This window comes from Lagopus muta, chromosome 6 (assembly GCF_023343835.1).
Source record: "Lagopus muta isolate bLagMut1 chromosome 6, bLagMut1 primary, whole genome shotgun sequence".
Classification (NCBI taxonomy): Eukaryota; Metazoa; Chordata; class Aves; order Galliformes; family Phasianidae; genus Lagopus; species Lagopus muta.
In genome coordinates, this window is record NC_064438.1 from 9173338 (window position 1) to 9197633 (window position 24296).

The window sequence follows — 24296 nt, forward strand, 5'->3', positions numbered from 1 at the left end:
ATTGTAACATATTTAGTAGAATGATCAACTCCATCTAAAAATTGGGTTGGCTTTTGGTAACTCCATTTCAGCTCCATTCCCCATTCTCATTTGTAGTTTATTGCAGACTATAAGGACCAAACTATGCCTGTAGAAATAAATGATGATTTCTTGAGGTAGGTTTCTTAAAAGATAATTGCTGTAGGCCTATTCCCAGAATAAATTAGCTTTTGAGCTATACATTATTGGGCCCCAACCTAGTACCTTTCTTCTAAAGAGAGGGCTTCTTGTGGGGCAACCAACAAGAGCAACCACTGGACGTATATCAACAGCCTGACACATGTTGTACTCCCAGTAAGAGCTGGAAGAACGAAGTGACCATTACTACATAAATAACAACAGGTCACTTTTCCCATTGCCAGTTGATTTGTCCAAGATACTTGATCTGCTTCCAGGATCACTTCAACAACAGTACTGCAGTCCATAAGTCCTCTTGTTCATTTTTTAGATCTTGGTCTTATATACAAACAGTGTTAAGGGACAACAATGGAGTTTCGGAGGCATTTTGGATGCAAGACATGATCTTTTTCCAGGAATTTAATTGCAGACTTGATCATCAAGTACATTACTACTTAGGAAGTATACTCTTAGGAGCACATTTCCAAATATACCGGATGGTTTTAATGGAAAACAAGTGGTAGCATGGAAAGAAAATTTTGCGGTTCTTGGAATTCTGCTTTTCTCATGCTGTTAAAGTTCTCTGCTCAAGAGTTCGTACCTAAGTAATGCAATTTTCCACTTCTGTAGTTGAAAAAACAAGCAGGTTTCTAGGGGTCCAGTAGCAGTACCCAAAAAAGAAACAAACTCTAGAAAACTTGGAAATAATCACCTAAGTTGTTCTTATTTTTATATATTCTGCATGTGTGCAAGAAGATGAACACCATCAGTTACATGGTACAGCAGAGTAAGCATTTCTTGCTCATTTCTGCTTAACTGCTTAACAGTAAATATAATGCTTTGCAGATTCTCTGCATATGGAGACACAAGGTAGGAGCTTGTGTATAGCTCTTCTTGTAGATGCCTTTCTTTTTCCACTTCTCATTTTTCTCACTGAAAAGTCTTGGCTTCTAGATATTATTAACCTGCATGTAAATTGTGTGGATGATTCCTCCTCATAGAAGAAGACTGTTAAAGCACCAACCTTCTGTCTAGCAATAGATGATCATAGTGAATACATACATGGAGTAGACCCTGAAAGAGAAGTCAGCAAGTAGACTTAGTCGATTGCCCAAAGCAAAGTCCACTAATTAAAAAACATACTAAGCCTACAAACAAAGAAAATCTTTAGATATGGAGGAATGGTTATGAATGAGTTTATAAGAAAATGAGTGAAGACTTACTGATGAACATGTTGCAGAAAAGGATCATTTTTTATGTATTGCGACATTGAGCATTATCTCCCATCCATTGTTGCTGTCTTGAAAGTGAATAAGTGATATCCTTGTAACTTGGGTCTGTTCTAGCATAAGAAAACCTTACAGATATTTGTCATGTCTCCTTTCTTATCAATCTGTTTCCCAGTGGCTGTGGTCCTCAGGTTAATTTTTATTCAAAATGGAGAGATTGATGAGCATGAGTACTGGCATTTTTCATTCAAACAAATTAATCCACCGCCAGTTGTGACATAAACTGTCCTTTGGGGTACCTTAAGGTTATTTCTTGTTTGTTGAAGTAGAAGGGGAAAAACATCAACAACAGCAAATTCTTAGTTGCAGCGGCTACAGCAGGACAAAATAGCTGTCCTGTTGTAGCTATTGAAATCCTGAGGCCTGCCTGTTGAGTGGTTCATTCGGCTCTTTGAAAATCACTTGTCTGATGCTGTATTCTCACTGTTGTCAGACATCTTCTGTTTTTACTGAGCTGACGACTGGATTGCACTGTCTCTTGTTAGAATGGAGTGAATTGGCATTTGATTTGAAACAGTAATGTAATTTTGAAGAGATTCCCTCAAGCATTTCCCCTTGCCATTTTGATAATTTTTAGAAAATATGAACTAGATTCTTGGAGGGATTTACCTAGAAGTTCTGCTTCAGGTGTATGCTAATTAATCAATACTTCTTAAAAGGGTCTAAAGCAATGATTCATCACTCAAGTTAAAACTATATAGTAATAGACCTCAAGGGGGGGAAAAAAAGGTGTATAGAACCTCAGCAACAGCTGTGAACTATTTGCTATTGTAGATATAGCCTACATCATTTTAAACATTCTTTTCCTAACCGTGGAGGCACTTTGCTTCGGTCTTACGGTAATAAATCTTAGGAAGCTGACATAAAGAACAACAAGAAACTTAACCATGCACACCTGTAGAGTAGATTTTTCCTCAAGTCCAGAGGTCACGGTCACACAAACTTTGGAAACAAATGGGTTATACAGAGCAAAGATGAAAGTTAGCATTTAAAGGATATTTTTAATTGTGGTGAGAATAGGATGTTCCATGTTTTCTTCGTGGCAAAATTCCTGTTAGATTTAAAACAGTCAGAAGTTCATAGAATAATGGAGTGTAATTTTCCTGACGTTAGAATTTACAATGAAACATGAAGTGGGATAAATCCCTGCTGTTAACAGCTGATAGGTATGATTCTGCTTTATGCTGCAAGGTGCCTAAATTATTCCTACTCTGTATATGAACCTCTTAAGGAAATTTGGTCTCTGTCATGAGAACTTCCAACAGAAGCGCTTGTGAATCGTCTCTAATCTTTGTACTTTCTTGGGGGGCAAGTTGGGTAGTGGAGCAATTTCATAATTTCCATTGTACTCTAAACATTATTTTTTTGTTTTTCTAAGACTAATCCTGAAATAAAAAATATATAATGTTCCTTTTAGAAAATGTTTACATTATCCATTTTCAATTTGATTTGGTTCTCCTGCATGATAGAGGAATATAATTCATCTCAGGTAGGAGATTTGGTAGTATCTGAATCATCATTAAGAGGCAGTATAAAGTATACGTGTTATTAGCAGGTGCATTTTACATAATGATCAGTATCTCCTGGTTTTTTGGTATTAAACTGTGTCCATGTGCCCAGGCTGCAGCTGTGTCAGCAGAAAGGTTACTTGATATAGGCCATCTGGAGCTATTAATTACCTCCCCTCTGGTGGAGATATTACACTTCCAGTCTGTTAGCTAAGGGGTTTGTGTGGATCTACGTGCCTTTTCTACCAAAATGATAGAAAGGAAATGGGTAGAAATAACTGTAAATATCTTATTTTGATGGATGTGGGTTCAGAAGCAGTTCAGCCAATCAATCTGAAGTAGTCAGTATCTTCTTGTGAGGAATGATAGGGCTGTGTAGGGCTTGTAGTCTTCATCCAAGAAAGGACATAGGAACACAGCTTTGTGTAACCAGTGTTATACTTGGTTGCACCAAAGGTAAAGCCTCCAATTCATTTTCACGGCAACTACTGCAGATACAAAAAACACTGACTGAGCAAATTCTGAGCTGTAAAACACTATTTTTCAACATAGTCTCCACCATTCGCCAATTTGTGTGGATGAGCTGATTGAGGCACTCTTCATTTCAGCTGTTCATGGCCATCCAGAACATGGATTGTGTTTCATCTCACCATCACCACTGCTGAAATACATCCCCCACCACCTCTCTGTGCACGTGCCACTCTTTGATCTCCATGAATGTTTCAGCACGCGTTGACAAATGTCAGTGCAGTGCACTGGTGCAGTGTTTTCCACATGAAGGAATTCAATTCCACGCCTTCGCTTCCAGTGCACTTCTATGTCAGGTGCCATTTTGTCAGACTGCCACTCTGCTACTGTCTGTTACACAGCAACAAAATGTAACAGAATATTGGTGGGAAAGTTAGACCTCTATTTCCATGTTACCAACATCTGCTTCTGACATTGTGGGCCAACATAATAAAATAGGAGGCATTACTTTCGGAGCAGCCCTTGTAGTCTCGACATAATAGGTAATAAACCTCTGTTGAGCCAGTGTGCATTAAATATCATTTGTTAAACTAACAATACAGAGAAAACAAATGAAGCAGTGATTCCTAAATTAGAACTGCGTCATCTTGTAAGAAGTCATTGTTTATGCCAAAATTCTCCAGGTGTCAGCTGAATTATTAATGCAAAATCATTCTTTCACAACAGCAGCATCTGGTAGATACTCACTGCTTCTGGAAGGCTGAATTGGAAAGTGATGTCACTGCAGGAAGCTTAAATGCTTTTAACTTGCATGTTAAAATGCTTTTAACTTGCATGCAAGTTTTGAGTATGTCTCTGAAGTCAATGAATTAACTAAAATTGGACCAAAGAGTTACCAAAGAGAAAAAAAAAAAACCTGTAGAAATTTGCCTAAGTGGTTACATTGCTTACGGTAATTAATAGTCTCTATTTTATGTTTATTTTTAATTGCTTAAGTTAATCCGGTTATTTTTTCCAATGTCACATTTATATTGTATCATTTGTGATATTAGAGCTGTATTTTATCAGAACTTTTTTCCCTGGTAGTTCAGCCATATTTTGAATTTCCACATACTGCAGCACGTCTAAACAAATCATGGGTAGTCGTTTCTTTCCCATCTCCAAGCGTGCTGAAATCTGCCATATACAATAGAAAACAAGCAGACACACTATGTTATTCACCTTAAATAAATGCTTGAGATGATAGTTGTTCTTACTCTAAAATGTAAATCTTATTATTTCTAGTTACTTGCAGTTTCAGAAATCTCAGAATTTGGATCACTTACAATATCTGAATGTGTAACAGGACTTCAGTACCTGTTTCTTGTTCTAGCTCTTGAAATTTACTAAAATAATTACTGGACCACAAGTAGAAGTTTGGACCATGTCATATAACAGATTACCAAAATAACCAGTTTATCAAAAAAACTTCCTTTCTTGCTATATTCCAAATAATACTTTTCCTAAACAAGGTGGGAACTATAAACTATTTGTATATGCCTGGATATGTATTGGAACACACACAGACCATTTTGGGATCTCAATCCAAAAGTGCATTAAGTCATTTTTTAACAGAAGTAGGGTGCTCTGGTTATATTTAAATCTATTGTTTGCTAGAAAAATTACTTTCTTCTTCGTAAAGGGAACTAAAAAGTTACATTGTCTTTGTAATTGACCTTGAATTTATTATAGAAAAACAATTTTGCTTAGCATTATTCTTACAAAACAGTGCAGGAATACAGTCATTTTTATCTGGGAAAACACGGGGATAAAGTAAGAGTGAGGATGTTAAACTGAGACAACTCATAATAGCTTAGCATTTTAAATACCTCACCATAAGCTAATATCGACATATAACAAGAAATCCTGTGACTGCACTGCTGTATATGTATTTAAGGGGTCTTTCAAGGGATTTCCCTGTCACTGTTGTAAATTAGTGGTTAATCTTTCCTGCTGAATGCACACTTGGTTGTGGGTTCTGCTGTTGTGTTGTTTTTTTTTATTGTTTCTTTGCTTTTTTTTCAAATAGCACATGTGAGATGTTAAACATCAAGTTGCTTCAAATAGCCTGGCTCTGGTTTCCTTAATGCTAAATAAACATGTCTCTTTTTTAGGACTTAGTTGCATAGAGATTAGAGAAAAAAGGTACAATGGGAAAATAGGAGTGCTGGGAATAAAAAAAGACAATATGTGGGAAAAGTGCCAAAATAAAGGTATTTTACATGTTTGAGGTGAAACTACACAAATCACATATTTGAAAAGTTAAATTCAATCAGCAGTTTCTTTCTGATTGAGAAAGCTGTTTCCATTGTAATTGAGGATTTTCAGTTCACTATCATCCTTAATTCTGAAAATAAATACTGCATTGACTTAAAGAGTAAAATTTACATTTAACACCTGAGGGCTTTGAAAGTAATATCTCATGAAAATAAAATTTAGATTTAAATTTTATATGGGCATTGAGTACTTATTAATAATTAATGAAGCAAATTGAGCCATGAATATTAAACTAAATGCCTAAAACTACAAATCAGGCTCTTTCTGAGGAAGTTCAAGATGAAGAAATTCTAAGAGCCAGCTCTTCCCCATTGCTGTGCTCTGATGATCTTGTGTTGTTTTCTTAAACATTTGACTCTTGCTGGAGACATTCAATGAATTATAACACATGAAAATATTAATAAAAAATTCATAAAAAATAAGTAGTTCTCTATTAAATATATGCATATGAATAATGGCAAAGCACCTCAATATGTTGTTTTGATTCGTTTTTCACACTTCAATATTTTGGTTCATATTTTGAGAGCAAAGGAATATGTGTTGACTAGAGGGCACTTCAGAAATGAGCCGTTCCAGTAATGGCAGATAGAATATTGTTTTCCAGAGTTACTTATGTACATGTTGTCTTGTTTGGGTCCTGAGCAATACCTAGAACTCTGCTGCAAAACCTGCCAATTAAAATTTGATTTGCAGGAAATGATACATCGAGGAGCAGCGTCTTTGCATATGAGTTTGCATGGTGTCTTATGAGTTAAAGTAAAATGATACCCAGTTTGATGACTTTGAAGAATCCAGCATTTTGTGCAGAGTGCAACATTTGAGTATAAAAGTACACTTTTGCATCATGGACAATGTGTGAATTTCAATGAATTAAATATTTTAGACAAATTGTAGAAGGATTTGTGTGCAGTTTCTTATGAATGTATTTGTTGTCTGATTTGACAAGATAATTATTTTCCTGTCTTATTACCTCAAAATCCTTTTTTTTTTCCTCTTTATTTTTAGATTCATAACCAATATCCAACAGAGTTTGAGTTCAATCAGTATTATCTGAAGTTCCTAGCTTTTCATCACATATCAAATCGATTTAAAACATTTCTTCTGGATTCAGACTATGAAAGACTAGAACATGGTATGTGTAATGTTTTTTTATCGCATATTTTTTCTGGTTTTGTCCCCATTTTTCTGTCCTGTATTTGGTCTACAATATTTGCCTTGTTTGAGATGATCTAGTAATTGCATGGTAATACTCTAGTCAATTTCAGTTCAGGAATAGAAACTAAAATATAGGTGACAAACACACTGAATTTTCTGAATGAATGATTGTCATGCCTTGGGTTTTGTTTTGCCTTCTTGGTTTGTTTTCTTTGTCATTTTCTTTTTTTTTTTAGCAACTTACTGACTTACTTCAGTTTCCCCTATTAAGTGCTTGTTTTAATAGAAACAAAGTCCTTAAGAAACCTTCAGAGAGCACATGACATTTCAGGAAAGGGAAGCTTTTCCATCCACTGTCTCTCACTCTTTTCTTTTGAACTCTCTTTTTAGTGTTTCTCCTTTTTTTACTCCCTACATCTGTCATGTGCAAAAGCTCATTTGCTCCCTACAAGACCTTATCTGCCTTCACAGTTCACATAAGACTTTACAACCACAGCCGAGGCTGTTCCTGGAGCTTGTTCATCAAACAAAATACTTACATGTTCTGAATTTCACTGTTTCTCATGGCATATGGTCAATTTTAATGCTTTTCTTTAAAACTGTACTAACTGTGGAACATATTGAACTTCAGAAGCCATTTTATTTCAACAAGAAAGAAATATTTTTATTATTTACCTTGCTCTGAACGAAAGATTGGAGTCAATTTCTTTCTGTCCTTTCAACCTGTATTTTTACATGGTTCTACAGCATGTCCTTTTTTTTTTTTTTAAACCACATTTGTTTATTTTGTGTGGCTACATTTTCAAATGCCATCTTATGCAATATAAAGTCCTGTTTCCAGTGGATTGAAGGCCTCGTAACCTCTCATATTAGGGGACAGAATCAGCTAGCATGGCTCAATGATCTGTTGAGCCAGTATAGCTGGAGACAGAAAGGGACATTCATAAGTACCCTATTTCAATCAATTTCAGAACAGAATTATAAATATAATGCTATTGATTTATTTATTTTTTTAATATAAAAGTCACGTTCAACTTGTGGCAGAGCGGCAGTTACAAAGCACAGCGTTTGTTTCAACAAACTGTCTTTTGCAGCAATTTCACTTTATAGTAGATTTTACTGTAAATTCACTTTGTGAAATTCCTTTTGGCTGTGCTTTAATGTTTGCTACGTTTTATCATAAAGCTATCATTTGCTGCTATTTATTTTCTCTAGGGACACTTTTTGAAGATAAAGGAGATAAACACACCAAAAAAGGAATTTGTATTTGGGATTGTATTGAAAAGATGCACAAGAGGAGCCCTATTTTCTTCAATTACCTCTATGCTCCCACTGAAATAGAGGTATGTGTGTTTTGTTGTTGTGGGGTGGGTCTTTTTATTCATTTTTTTTAAGAAAAACAAAACCCTCAAACAAACAAAGATCAGGTTGTTTGCTATTCTGAGTCCATTTTGATATCTTGATTTGCCTAGCTGGACAAAGCATTTGGTGGACAAAATTAATCCTTCTTAATTGATTGCTATAATGTCTTAAAGCTTATACTTTCAGTCATCTTAGTTTTGGAAATTTCATTAAAGGGATGAATTCTGGAAATGTACATATGCATGCCATTGAGGAAAAAAAGGTTACTTGTTTAATTTCTATAGTTATATGACTTACTATAAAAATGGTCCTAAAATCTGCATAGTTATTTTAAAATATTTGTTTATATACCATAATTCACAGTTATGGGGAAATGAGCTTGAAGTCCATTCCAGCCACAATGGAATGTCTAAAATGATAGACATCAAGACATCTAAGGAACTGAAAGAAAAGAGCAATGTTCATACTGTAGTTCTGGGGGTCAGACTGGTTTAAGGTAGTTCAGCTTCCCCCCCTGTCCCACTGATGTGCTTCTCTCTCCTGCTTTGCCAATGAGCTTCACCCTGACAAATAATTTATCTGCATGCCTGTCCACTGCTGGTGACCAGATAATGACAGGGTGTTACGTGCTCCAATGTGTTGGAAGCCTTGTTTTCACTAACACTTTTATTGGTGTTTCTTAGCTTTCCTTTTTCCTCAAAGATTTTTTTACCACATTGTATTTTAGAATGCATAGCACCTACAGCTCAAATCAGCTATATAAACTTACCTAATATGATTTTGGTAGTCAACAACGCAGGCCCCATGACCCCCCATGCATACATACTCCTATGCTTCATTAAATCAGTATGGGAGAGAGAAGATGGAGAAAACAAGAGAGCGATATTGAATAGATAGGAAGTTCTTCACTTGTCTGATTCAGAGGAACATACTTTTCCTGTAGAACCATCACTGTGATGAATTTGTAAGTTGATGGCCATGTTATTCACTTTATATTCTATCCATTTTACTGTAAGCCTGACAAGTAAGCAATTAAGATTTGCTTTCAGTGTTTTGGTAGTGTCTTTTTTCTCGTTTTTATTACAAACTGTTTTTCCTCATGTGAAATCGTGTTGTAATAGCAGAATTTAATGATTGTGACTGAACATCACTCTTAAGACTTTAAAATTGCCCATTGACCTGGGGAAATAATTCCCTGTAAATAAAATATACTGATTACCTTATATTTATATACTATTACCTTATATTTTAAAGGGAAAAAAAAAAAAGAAAAAAAAAAAAGGTATGTCCTTAATACAAAGTCATCTGTTCTGTGAAAGCTTTAATAGTCTCTGGCTCATTTGCTCATGTTATTATGGTTATTCCAAGTGTTTGTCCACTTAAGTTATGCAGCCCTTCTCCTTTCCCTGATAGTAGAAGGTCTTGGATTTTCTGCTGAGGAGAATTTAAGGGTGATTGCTGTCAAGTACCTTTTCTATCTTTAACAGGGGTCACAAAGACTGTGAGGGTTGCAACTGTATATTGAATTAGAGTTCTTGGGAAACAATTTGTTTAGTAGAAGGATAATTCTGAACAGTATATCCCCAAAGCTAGTATTAGTTTGACTTTTTGATCTGACCCATATGCCAGAATCCTGCTGTGAAAATGATCAAAGCGCAGTATTACCCAACACAAGAAACTGTTACATTTAGAACAATCCATAAAATATAAGAATTGCATTTTTCAGACTGAAACACAGACAATTCCTTTCTGTTATTATAATAAAACTTTCTTTCTAATAGGCCCTGAAACCAAATGTAAGCATGTCCAGCCTCAAAAAGTGGGATTACTATGTAGAAGAGATTTTGGCTACAGGTCCTTCCTATGACTGGAATATGGGGGCTGCAAAATGCAGTGCTTTAGAGGAAGCTGACCAAACAGATGGTTCAGTCTCTCAGAAAAAGAGGAAAATAGTGTGGCCATGTTACGATGATGTTAAGAAAATACAACCTGATGCCATCAGCAGCCTTTTAAATGTAAGTACATATGTTAAACAGAAAAAAATAAGTTATTTTGGTTATCACGTATCATCTTTACCCTTCATTTATGTTATTTCCCAATTTTTATTTTTAGTTATTGCCCTGTATGTTATTGCCTTATGGATATTATATAAAATTATTATTAAAGCCAGTCAGAGTAGTTATTTAGTATAACCAACTGATTGCCTTCTGTAAGAAATGCACTGATTGTTCTTTTAATTGATACAATGGTTGAATCTGTTTTTCTTGCCCTTTTTCTACTCAGTTTAATGCGTGTAGTAAAGATCCAAATTCCTGCAAGTTCGGGAAACAGAATCCAACAATTGATGGTTTCAGTGAAAGGTAGATTTCATATGCAGATATATATATATATATACGTATCCCTGAGCGTCTTGGCCCAAATTTATCAACAAAACTTTCCGTTGTTACTCCTAGTATATTTATTTTTAGTAGGACCTAACTCAAATTCTGAAACGCTTCAGAATATTTCAGTACGTTATGTGGATGCTTGATTTGGGCAATGATTTTTTTCCTGTGGGCCCAAGTAGGCTCCTCAGGTTTTGTTGTTTCATAATTAGAAAATGAATAAGGATCCCATTTAGCATGGCAGTAGCTGTATTTTCTTGGATGTTTGTTGTTTGATTGTAATTGGCTATCAGTCCTAATGTTTACAGTATCTTCTGGATTAAAAGAAAGAAATGATGTGGTCATTCTTCATTTCCTAGAGGTATTGTTTCAAGCTGTGTGCATATTCAGCTGCATATACAAAATATTTAACTTTCATTAACTTTCATTAGAATTGAGATTGTGAAGCCTAGTGAAGCAGTTCTTGGAAAGCTGGGTTATGCTTTGGAATCCTGAAATCGCTGAAATTAAATAGCTCTTAACAAAGTCTTAGGGTTGGAAGATTCTGAATGTATATCAATAATTCAGAATAGACTTGCTTGCGTCAGAGAGCTAGCTTAATTCAGGAACACAACTGCTGTCTCCTGTAGTCCATTTCATACAATCACTATTGATGAAAAAGAGGAAAAATGTCCGATTTTCAAAAATAAAATTCAGCAGTGAAACTCTTCTTGATACTGAAAGCCAGAAGCGCTCAAAGCTTCTAACTTCACAAATTCAATGAAAGAGAGCTTATCCGTTCCTCAACAGGGGTCATAGCAAGAATTCTTTCACAAAAAAAAGCCCAAGCCAAAACAAAAACAGAGCTTTTGTAACTATAGGCAGAACTACATTCGAAATATAGCAACAGTGTTCCTCTGCATTTCTTCATGGAGTAAATGCCAAGCTTATCCTAGCCACAGCTGTGAGAAACACCATATAACAGGGAAATTAGCCATATTATATTCCAGAGATATGTGGGTCAGATTTTATAGAGTTTAAATGTTATTTGTGAATTAGATTATAGTAATAAAAGATAGCAGAGGAGAGGAACGTTTGGAAAACTTTGAAGAGGTTGTATAAAGGTTACAAAAATATTCTTCTAAGTTTAAAAAGCAAAGTGAACTTTCTTTTAAAACAAGTTGTTAATTTAGGGCTATTGCTGATGGGGGAAAAAGACCTCTCTTTAATCATAAATCCAGTGAGAATGTGTTGGTATCCAAGAAATGTTTGAACTGAGAACATATTCTAGTAATGATAAACTGTTAGGGAAGGTTGATTTTTCTCTTTGTTTATAATGATAATACCAAATATGTTCAAACTAAAGGTATTTTTTGAACAGAAAACTAGATAATACTCATCAGGATGTGAATCTGGAACGGAGAAGTTACAGAATGTCTTAGTTCACAGTATTCCTTGTTACAATGCAGTGCTTTTCTATGAGGAGCAAAAGGTGTGATTTTTTAGTGGTAAATGTCCTAATGTGTTTTGTGTACTTGACACCTTTAAGGAGATGTGTGTGACAGCTCTATATTTTCCATAAGTCTTCGTGTTTACAAGCTTTAGGAAGTTAAGCAATCTACTACACATTTCATTCATTTAAGCCTAATTGAATGATAATAATGTACTTCAAAATACAGATTTTTGTGTAAAGCTTCCCAATTCACTTCTACCACACCAGCCAAAAAATATGAGCTGGTTTGTTCGAACCTTAAATTCTGGAAAAAGAACTTGTAGATATAAATGTTCAAAAGTAGATCCAGATAAAGGTATTTTCAATTAAGACCATTCTCTGATGGTCTTTTTACATCATAGAAATCAGAACCAAAGTATACACTGATAGTAAGAGTAATTACCCACCCATTTGTTAAGTAAAATGAAACAGGATCATGAAACAGGGAACAACTACTGCTTTTGTCGTTTTTTTTTCTTTCAGAGTAGTTGCAAATAGTTTAAAAAAAAATAAAAAGGCAGATTTCTCCACAAAACTCAAAACCAGCTCATTTGGTAAGAGATTCCAACTGCATTTTTGAAAACACTTCCTCCTTTGCTTTTAAAATTCATGAAGATGATACCACAGTGTGACACATCCAAGTATAGCATAGCATGTCTTCAGTAGAGAATAAAATTTGGGTTTAAATGTTTCTGGTCAAGAGTAGGTCTTCCAACGACCCTTCGATTTGAGTTGTGATTCACTGTAAATGAGCTAACTGGTCTGAGTGAAGAAGTGCACCTTGGCAGGAGCAAGCCCAGACATTGGTATATGCACCAATATTCTGCAGAAAGGTGCTGCAAATCCTGGTGGATGCTCAGTTGCATCAGCTGTGTTCCTTAAGGGCAGTGCTTCCGTGCCACAAAGAAGGCTGGTGGTGTCATGAGCTCTTTCTGGTGGTGCCCAGTAACAGGACAAGAGGTGTTCCATCTGAACATGAAGGAACAGTTCTTTACTGCGAGTGTGTTTGAACGCTGGCACAAGTTGCTGTCTTGGAGCTATTGCAAAGCCACCTAGGCATGGTCTGGGGCAACTGCCTCTAGGTGGCCCACCTTGAGATGACAGAGGGCCCTTTCAACCTCATCACTTTTGTGATTCTGTGCAATTTTCTTTCAAGTGCAGCTATTGGCAAGGAAAAAAATCTGATGTTCTCTGTAGAATTTAAAACTGAAGGAGCAAGAGTAAATCTTACTGATTTATTGTCATGTAAGTTTTTTTGTTTTTTTTTTTTACAAAGACTTTATTAAGAGAATTTATTCCTAACTTTTCAAGTTATATATGGGAGGTTGTTGAAAGTTTTTCATTTAAAATTCTGGAAGCACTGCTCATTGTGGAGCCAAAAAAAAAAAAAAAAAAAAAAGGAATGTGACCCAGTTGCTAAGTAACAAGCTTCAGTTAATTCCAGATTCTGCAGAGAAGGACTTGTACTCAAAAGTCAAAACTGTGGCAGAAAGAGAATGCTGAAATTAAAACCTGAATAACCTTTAGCACTAAAGAGTTTGTATTGCTTTTACAGCAGTTTGAGAAGCCTTTTACATGAAATGCCTGTGGTAAATATATTCAGTCCTATGTATACTATCAGGAACACTTCACAGAAAGAATTTTGAAAGAGGGACAACTGGTCTAAAGAAGCCTTTGGTCTGGCTTGTTCGCCATTCCTTGTTTTTGTATCTACCAGTGAGGATAATCCAAACAAAGCTATTCTAGTTTTATTTCTTGGCAGGAAAAGAGCCCTGTAATAGTAAATATATATGTATCTTTTCAAGTAGTTTGATTCTTTGTGTTAAGTCACGTCTCTTCTATTTAGTTATACTTTTCAACTTTCTAATTTACCTTCAGCAAGGAAGAATCTGTAGATATGTTTTGTTTTTGTTAGACTCTGTCATATAGGCTTATTTATTTTCAGTTCAGTGTTCCAAATTTAGTTGAGCAGTTAATTGTTTCCTTACCAAATGTTTCCTTACCTTAAAAAATAGTATTTTTCTCTAAGTTTCAATCATCAATGATTTCCTGTTATTCTAATATACCCCTAGAATATGATGAAAGCTACACTAGTTATGTGGTATAGTGGAAATAAGGTCAAAGTCTAATTGTCTCTTCTTTGAAAATAATGTCTTTGGGTTTATTTATCTTTTATATAGCATGGAAATTCTTTGTCCTGTGGCAATTTTTGTTCTGTCATCAATCCTTAATTGGATTTTCATAATTAAGTTTCAAATGTGATTTCGTTCAGAATCAGATTTTCATGACAATATAGGTGCTGAAAGTAAAAGTGTAAGAAGATAAAAATGAACCAAATATCACAGTAATGGCAAATGGTGAATGTTGTATTTAAGCCGCTCCACAAGTAAACATGAACTAATTAAATTGTGTCTTTTTACTTAACTTTGCACACACTGTCTTATTAACAGGAAATAACCCCAACTGGAGGTTATCAACATAGGTCATATTCCCAAGTTCCACGAGAACATGTTGTTACAGTTTGACATCCAAACTGAATAAATCTTCCATTTCCTTCTTTTATTACAGCTTTGTATTATATTTTATAAACCATGGTAAATCTTAGTATTGGCAATGTAGGTTTTTGTAAATATTTTTATGGAATATACTCTATCCTGATCTCTGTCATGTTTCTATTATTCTGTATTCAGTTGGTGATGACTGTTGTGTGATCAAGAGAACTGGTGGAGAACTGAAAGAATAATGGCTCCCTCAGCCTGTGATTTGCAAGAGGAATGATATGACTGATGCTGTATTTGGTTGCCATTGATTTCTGAGTTAGTTGATAGCAGTTTATAGCTGGTTTGGCTTGTACTTTACTGGGCAACATGGCCTAAAAGTTCTCTGTGTAAAAATATTGACTAGAAAATCATAAAATTGTAGGATGGCCTGGGTTGAAAAGGACCACAGTAATCATCTATTTCAACCTCCCTGCTGTGAGCAGGATCACCAACCACCAGACCAGGCTTCCCAGAGCCACATCCAGTCTGGCCCTGAATGCCTCCAGGGATGGGGCATCCACGACCTCCTTGGGCAGTGATTGTATTAAAGTGATTGTCGGGAAGTGATCAGTTAAAAATGTTTCTTCTTAACCCTTGTCATTTGTTTCAGGAAATTGAAAGGTTGGAAAGTAAATTAAATCAGAGCCCAGAAAGATGGCAGCTTTTGTGGGAAAGGGTCAAAATGAATCTAAAGGATGACACTAGACAAGACAATGTAAGTAGCAAAGGAATTCTTCCAGCACAGGCTTTATACCTGGGACACTGTCAAAATCACTGTGTTTCTTGGAGTAAAGTACTGCTTTTGAAAAACTGAACGTGTTGTTCTAACCTTGGATACCAGCTCTGTTTCTCTACACATAGAAAAACATGTTTATACTTATTTACACCATTTAATTAATTACTTCTCAGCAGTAGATTAAGGTACGTAGACAAAATGAGCACAAACATTTTACTAGTACAAAATTGTATGACTCGATATTATTAAAATATTCATTGTCTTCAATGTCTTCAAGTACAAAAAAAAAATCAGTTCCTGAAGGTAGCTGAAAGGAAATGACAGAGGTTCAAGGATAAGTAAAGATATTTCCATGTCTACATGGAATTTTGGAATTGTAGATTCTGGTAAAGGCAAGAAACTGTTCATGCTATGTTTCTAGTTCTTGACTCCAGTAAAACGAGTAGCTGACATTGCAGATATTTTCTAATTCAAAAGCAGCCTTTTTTTTCTTTTCTTTCTTTCTCTCTATGTGCACTAGGAAGTTTGTTAGATAATGGCTTTGGGGAGCTTTCTTTATCAACTTGGCATAAAACTGTGCCATAACTCTTCAGCTTGACAAACTTGTTCAAGTTTGCCAGCCTTCGTGAGTTTGTTAGTCTTCAGAACTACTCTATTTGTCCTTTGATTTCAATAAAGCAATAAGTTTTATGTCTATCATAGTCATTTAAGTTCACCTTGTACCTAAACAAATCCAGAACGGAAGGTTTTTTATATGAGCAAAACAGAGGATTAAGTTTTTATTGAATAATTGGAAGCAGAAAAGAAAATGCAAGTATAAATGTACCTGACATCAGTCTCTTGTTCTCAGATAAACGTAGTAGCTAAGAGTCAGCTCCAAAGAATTCTCTAGGATGCTGTTCTGCAGATTAAGACCAAATTCAGGGGTTACTGAGAATCTACTAAAATGACTTAAATCTATAAAGTAGCTCTTGGAAGCTTCACTTTTTTTTTCTTTTCAACTAATGAATTTATGGAAATTTATTGTATCCAAATGTCTGACTACTTCTTGATGATTCTGAGAAAGCAATGGGAACAATATTCAAATTTATGTCACTGGAATAAACAAGGCTTTTCTTAAATAATGTCTTTTCACACTTTGTGAATGTATCCTCCTGCATAGGAAATGCAGTGAAATGCCATCTCTATGACTCTTCAGAGGCAACATTGATTTGTATTATGAAGATTTTTTTTCTCCCATAGTAATTCACAATTTACACATTGTACCAAATATTATTTGTGTAGTATTTTGAGATCATCTCAAAATGCATGACAAACAACTCAATTTCTACAGCGAACAGAAGTGATGTAGGGATAATATTACAGAGAAAGAGCAAGCTGGTATGTATCTCTCCCATGCGTTTATTAAGTTAAAGGTTTGCTTTGTTGCAGTGAAGAGTGATTTTGTGTTCTGAGTGTTGCTACACACATTTTTATTTTGCAAATAACAAAGTGTAGATCAAGTCAAAACAATATGCTGAATACTTAATAAAGTGATTACACACCTTACTTCCTCACAGAAAGTCCAAATTCCAAAGAACTGTTGATGTTCAAATTGCTGCAAATGCATTTGAGCAAATAAATTGCTGCAAACATTTTAGCAAATCTTTGCCAAGTATCGACAAATCTTACCAGGGTAAGGTTGCATTTATCATATAAGCACTGATAAAATTAAAGCTGAAAAATCATGATGTCAGTGTTCACAGATGTGTACAAAGCTGATGGCTGGAATTGTGAGGTTACACCAGAATTCAAACCCGTGAGATGCTCTCTTTATTGAGGAATGCATTTCCATTAAAATTGCACTTCTGTATTCTCTTCAGATTCCTCTTGCACACAGCAGCATTAATGAGAGCAATGAATATAGACTAGATTCTGATCAATTGAGACTAAAAGCATGTAAAAATAAAATGTTAACAGATCTTTAGTAATAGGTCAGCTGTAGTTCTTCACTATTCATGTATTTAATGCAAATTATTAACTATATAGACTACCAGGAGGAGTTGTGGGTCATGTTTATTTCAAAAAGAATGTTATGTTTTGGTTTTCTACTGTAATACATTTATAACGTTTTAGTTCATCAAACAATCAGATTTCTCAGTTCTAAATTTGCCTAGATCTTGTTTAAGATTGTTTTCTTCTTTGTAGCTTCAGAGACATCCTTCTGGCTCCTCAGGGATGATGTCAGCTAATCTACATTCCTATCAAAAGAGATCTTTGTTGGAAATGCCTGACAATGGGCTGGGTGAGGAACAGAGTGCAAGCATCTCTCCCTCCAATGGAGTAGATAGGAGAGCAACTACGCTATACAATCATTTCACTTCAAAGAATGATGAAAATAGGTAAACCAAACAGTCAGAAAGTATTTATGAACCTTGTATAAGAATGGTACAAGCCTTAGGAAAAAAATGAATCTTTTGTATACATAGATCTTTCAGTCTTTCCCTTTCTAAAACAGGAAGGTTTTGGTTATGGTTGTCCAACCTTTTGGCTTGGCTGGGCTGCACTGCGTGAAGTTGTCTTGGGTCAACAAAGGTGCTCTGACAGAATACAATAGCACTGTTCAGTAGGGCAAATTCTCAGCTACAAAACACTATTTTTCAACATAGGCACCACCATTAGCTGTTCATTTTTGCCAGCAGTGAACAAGAGCCTGCATGCTGCGCTTATAACAATTTGCACCAGTAGAGGTGATGCAGTATTGCTGTCACCACTGCTGAAATGCACCACCACCACCTGACTGTGCCCGCATCCAGGTTTCCAGGAACAGCAAGTGTTGATGAACGTCAGTGGGTGCAATTTTTTTCCCTATGGAGGAATTCAGTTACACCCATTTGCCTTCATGCTCATTTCCATGTCAGATGCCATTTTGTCAGACTTCCCTCTGCCACCATCTCTCACACAGCAACCACAAGGGAATACTAGTGGGAAGGTTCAGCCCCTGCTGTCAGACCACCACCATCTGCCTCTGATGCTGTGGGCCATCATAATAAAACGGGAGACATTTTAATATTTTTCTTAAGATGTTAAAAAGTGAACAGCAGAGACGTAAAGCTAATGGGACATTTGACCCTGTTTTTGTAAAACTAATGCATCAGCCTCGTTTCTTGGCAGTAGTTGCAATTTGCAGTGAAGTCACAAGGGTTGCATCAGAGATTTTTGATGAAATTTTACTCTTCATATATTTCATGCTTAACAATTGTTCACAAATTTACGTTGTACTAAAAAGCAATTACATGAATAAGACATGGTTGTGAAGCAAGGGATATTTTTCTCTGGTAAGATAGGGCTTTTCATGTCTCTATACGAGACTTTTATCACATTTTTGGATTGGATATCTGATTGCAACTCTATGTTTCATTTGAAAAGTAACAGGTAATGTATTTATATCAACTGAAAATGGTACCAGGCTGCATGTAGTCCTTGAGCCACAGGTTGGACATGCCTGGACTGTAGCTGCATACTGAAAGGGTCTAGAGTGCTGAAATAGTGTTTATCACTGTATCAGTCACCAAACTAGGCTGTTGTTTAAAAATGATTTGTTTCACTACAGTAAAAGAAATGCTTAAATATTTTTTTAGTCATTTTGGGTTTTATATGTATTTATATATCACTATTCACATGTGTCACTATCATCATGTGTCGTTTGTATTTTCTGCATCTTCCAGATCTTTTGAAGGTACGCTGTACAAAAGAGGAGCTTTGCTGAAAGGCTGGAAGCCCCGCTGGTTTGTGCTGGATGTGACCAAACACCAGGTAAAAACTTCTCAATATTGGTTTTTTTTAATGTCAAGTTTGCTGCATTTTTATTTATTGATTTAGTTTTATTTTACAAGTAATCAGCAATAATAATTATTTTCAGAAGCAATGTGTAAATTACATTGTTATAGACTCTGTGTGTACTGTGTGACTGATAAAACATTCTGAATGGACAGTTTGAGGAGGTAGCAATTTTTAAAGCATTTTTAACTCTACAAGATCATTAAGCAAATAAGTGTTGAGTATCATCAGGCATTCTAGTATGACCTTATAGTTTCCAGAAGAACCAAAATCTGTTTTAAATAGCTGGAAACTTAGTAGGTGATTTCTTCATTGCAGTTGGGATTCTGAGAGATGATATGGTAACTGATAGCAAGTTTCAATTGTTAAAACTGGAGTAGGTACTTAATGCTCCCAAAGCATGTATTTTACATCCTCTTTGCTCCTCAAGTACTTTGTCATGAGCATTTTTCTTTACATGAAATAACATTGTATTCTCTGAAAAAATATCACCTGAATTGCTTTTATGGAAAAGTCCATTTACCTCACTTGGCATTTGTGGTGCTCTTCTGTAATCTGTACTTGAGGCAGCTAACGTGAGTGAAACCTTGGAAGTATTTTCAAATCTGAAGAATAGGAACAGCTATCTTTCTGAGATCAGTTAGAGTTTTTTAAATTAAAGGGAGTTAGAATTTCACCCCCAAATTTTCCCTCTAAAGTCTTCAAATGCCAAGTTCCTGATTAAACAATAATGTTAGGTGGTATATATAGGAGTAGTTTAAATTCTTCACAGTGAGGTAAGCTTAATAGCCAAATAATTCATAAATATTCTGAAAAATCATTGTACATCAAGAAGCACTAAAAATAGGGCATCTGTTGGCCTAAATATTTTACCTGATTTACAGAATTTGACAGTGGAAATTTGTGATCTTCCATGCTTAAAATAATATTGAGTGATGAAGAAGTAATCTTTACTGAGCAAAATGTTCCACATAGCCACACAGTGCAGGTTGTTCAAATAACTTCTGAGACCTGTGTGTGCTTTGTTAGAAAATATATTAATGCATTGTAATTGACACTTTAAAAAATATGTAATACAAGACAGTCATTTTTAAGCCACTCATTGAGGATCCCCTGATTATGCTATGTGGTAATATACTAGCAAATGTCCTAATTGTGATTGTTGCTCCTGAAACAGAAGAGAGAAGACTCATCATTCTGCAGAAGAAAAAAAAAAAAAAAGACTTTTAAATTTTTTGTAAACCAAATATCCTCCTGAATATCACAGATGTAAGAGTATATGCAATCTGAAGCAGATACAAGTCGATCGTAGCTTGAATTCTCTGGCTGTGAGGGTTTGCTTTACTATAATGCATCTGTTTATGGGTTGTTGTATTTTTTTTTTTCCAGTGGACTCTAGATTTTATCTTCTGGACCAATTTGTATATCAAAACTCAGTTTACAGTGATTTGCATTCATATTAAAGTATCTTTGCTAGGTGAAAAAGCAAGTCTTGTTCAACCACTAAATATAGGAAAATTGAAGTTTTCTGTGTTTATAATTATCTAAAATCATTCTTAAATTTTTGCTGATCATTTTCTATTCTTGAAATACAGACAATATTTTCTTAACTCTTTGGTGGAGTAATGTTCTTGTGTTAGTTTCATTGAAATTAACAGGGAAGAGATTGCTTCTGGGCAGAGGATTTGTGAAGGATACGAGCAGAATCTTGACTTCAGGAGTCAGCAGTCCTTATCAGTTTTTCTGACAGAAACAGTGTTTAACTGTTAGAAGCTTCTCTGCCCTGAGATTCTCATGACAACACGTTCTCTCAGTTCAGTGATCTGCACAGGAGTGGATGGTGGAGACATTGCTATTAGCCAGAGATATCAAATAGAGGTCTGGCCAGTAAAAGGCTCTCAACAGTCCCACTATCTTGTATACCAGACCAATGACCGTGTCTTAGCAATTGCCTATGTCTGATGGCTTCAGGTGTTAATAGCATTTTTTCTTCCTACCTTCACTCCCCGAATCCCCAAGTTATATCCAGGAAAGGACAATAAAAGTAATAAAAATGAAAGGTCCATCTGAATAGTGTATTTGGATTTAACTTTTCTCTCTCATGTGGTCTAGTTACGATACTATGACTCTGGTGAAGATACAAGCTGTAAGGGTCACATAGACCTTGCAGAAGTAGAAACAGTGATTCCTGCTTCTCCAACTATTGGAGCCCCAAAACATGCAAGTGAAAAAGCATTTTTTGATGTAAGTATATCTGGTTTTTATTTGATGTTTACCTGAAACTTTCCTTGTTTAACCTACTACTTTCATTCTGTCTGGAAGATGAGAGCTTGAATGGAGCTGCCATGCCAACTCAACACAGAAAGTTTTCATGGAGCTAGCTAGTCATGATTCTCAACAGCAGAAATTAAAACAAACAAACAAAAAAAACCCATACATTCAGACTCAATTAGTAGATTACAGCTGAAAGTAATATAAGTTTCTTTTTCTATTTTGTGTGTTGACTTTTCACGTTCTTGTTTTTCTTTTGCAGTTGAAGACAAACAAACGTGTGTATAATTTTTGTGCCCAAGATGCACAGAGTGCTCAACAATGGATGGACAGAATCCAGAGCTGCATTTCAGATGCTTAGAAAGGAATAACATTCCATTATCAAGATATGTTTAAAGCAACTCTTTTTGTAAGATGTGTTCTGAAATGTTGCTGACAACCAGCCTTCCTTACATTTCAGCTATAGACATTGATAATATGCTGAAGTTTCTTTTCTGTTTAATAATTATAACCACTGTAACCATTTGGTTTTTTTTTCCTGCAGGGAGGACTTTGAAAAATAATAATTCATTTATCCTGAATTTCCACTTTCTTCAGTACAATTCCTAGCTAGAAAAGTGAGCCGTATTTGCACTATTTTCTAATCCTCATTTTCTCATTTCAGAGTTGCTCTGATAAGGAAAGCTGTCCAAAGTAGCTTGTAAAAATCTCTACAGCAGAAAGTCTATTTTCTCCTTATTTATATTTTTAAACAGAAATTCTTATTTCCAAGGTAGTCATTGTTAAGAGGAAACATGTCTACAATTCCTAAAAAAAAGAAAGAAACAAAGCTTGTGAGTCCAGTGACATATATATCAGATTGCTGATATTAAAACTGTTGATATTTTTTTAAGACCAAAAAATGAAATTGCCATTCTGAAATTAACAGATTTTCAAGTGTCTTCTCAGCATGCAGGCCAGTCTTTAATCTCATGCTCTACAGAGTGCTTCAGCAATGTTGTTATGGAATTTCAAGTTCCAGGGGTTATCTGAAGATCATAGCACTTTCTTTTTAGATTCTGTTTGCTATTATGATGGGATATGTGAAAGAAATCTGGCTGACACTATCGTAGAGATGCAGGAAAAAACAAACTAGGAATTTGGTAGAAGGAAGATCTCTTAAGTGTGAGTTGTATATGTTAATTTATATGCTGTTCTGCTCACTGTAAAATAAAAAATAACAAACGTGATGATAATGCACTAAACAGTGGAGCAAGCACTTGCACTGAAATCTTTAAAATGCTCACATTTTGAATGACAGGTAAGTTATTTATAGCAGAACAATACTAGCTAGTTAACATTTACAGATATTAAATATGTAAATAATCTGGGTTGATGTGTTGTGATTTGATACTTTTTAAACATTTTTGCACATAAATTGGAAGATTGTTTATAGATTTTTACATTTGATAAAATTGTGTTTGTTCAACTTAAAATCTTGGGAGAAATGTGTTTAATAACCCCAAATTATTAAAAGTTTTACAGTCTACAAATAGTGATGACATTGAGTAGAATCTGTAGGTAACTAAGCCATTGTTTTTATTTTGATATGTTAATATGTTAAATAGCACACTAATATTACAAAAAAATGTATATATGATTCAGTATTTTCTCATTTTTTTTCCAGACATTCTGCTTATAACTTAATGTCAGCCTAATCAAACTGACTATACTTATTACAGTTTTTCAGTTATTAATGTTTTTTGTTTGTTTTTTATAACTAATGTATTTTGTCAGAAAGGAATATGAACTTCTCACTTCACATACACAATAGGTAACGCAGCTGTTTTTAATGCATTTACAATTTCAAAACAAAGAAAATGAAGGATTTTTCTAGCATTTTTCAACTGACAAATTTCCACCTGTGACAATGGTGTTTGCACATTTGTATGTTTCTTTGTATATGAAGTACTTTTATATGTACTTTGTAAAATACTGATCCTGCTACTAGGTTATATGAAAATTTACATACCACTTCTTATTTTGTAACTGGTTCATTTTAACTCTTGTATGTTCTGTGATATAATCATCTTGTAATAAACACACTTCTTAAGAAAAACCCTTCCTTTTACTGTAAAAAGAGAAATCAGCAAGACCCACATGTTGAAATACTTCCACAGGCACAAGACAAATCCTTATTTACTCTGTATTAAGAATTGTATGGTCTTTTGTATACTTGTACATATTCTTACACAAGAGTTGCACTTCAGCATCCTTAACTCAAACACTTGTCAACAGTAACATTAAAGACTAAAGAAATCAGAATTTAAAGCAAGATTATCATTCTAACAAGTCTCAATGTATGGCCTTTATTAAAAGACTAAATATGTAACATCTCTACTAAGCTGTTGAATAATTATGTTAAATATTAGGAAAGAAAAGGGGGAAAAAGATTTTTCCCATATGCTCTCACAACATAAATCAGCCACGTGCTTTCACCATGAAACATATCTCGATCATTTATGTCACCTTATTGATAAGCAATCTAGTATGAAATAATTAAAATACAAGAAATGACAAGATCTTATTGGAGAATAGCATCTAAATTGAATTCCTGAGTGTGGTGTGGGTTAGCAGAGTTAAAATGGAAAGGGAATGTGTGATGGAGGTAGGGGACTTGTGACAATTCTTAAATGCTGTGGTGCTTAGAGTTTGCATATTGAGCTTGGCATGAATGCTAATGTTGCCTTAAATGTTGATCTCAATTTTTAGTGTCTGTATTGATGGAAAATGGACTTGAGCAACTTAACTTAAAAATATCCAAATAAAAGCTGAAATGAGA

The 24296-nt window shown here is 34.9% G+C and overlaps 1 protein-coding gene across 5 annotated transcripts in view; it reads left to right on the top strand.

The window, feature by feature from the left end:
- Positions 1 to 24296, top strand: part of SBF2 (SET binding factor 2) — a 237691-nt gene extending 213395 nt beyond the window's left edge. For all 5 annotated transcript variants that reach the window (XM_048948353.1, XM_048948355.1, XM_048948356.1 and 2 more), the window contains 8 exons: positions 6743 to 6869; positions 8108 to 8235; positions 10036 to 10269; positions 15260 to 15364; positions 17573 to 17766; positions 19093 to 19180; positions 21317 to 21448; positions 21738 to 24296. In XM_048948353.1, coding sequence (XP_048804310.1) covers positions 6743 to 6869; positions 8108 to 8235; positions 10036 to 10269; positions 15260 to 15364; positions 17573 to 17766; positions 19093 to 19180; positions 21317 to 21448; positions 21738 to 21836 — 1107 coding nt within the window. In that variant the 3' untranslated portion in view covers positions 21837 to 24296. The remainder of the gene's footprint in view (positions 1 to 6742; positions 6870 to 8107; positions 8236 to 10035; positions 10270 to 15259; positions 15365 to 17572; positions 17767 to 19092; positions 19181 to 21316; positions 21449 to 21737) is intronic.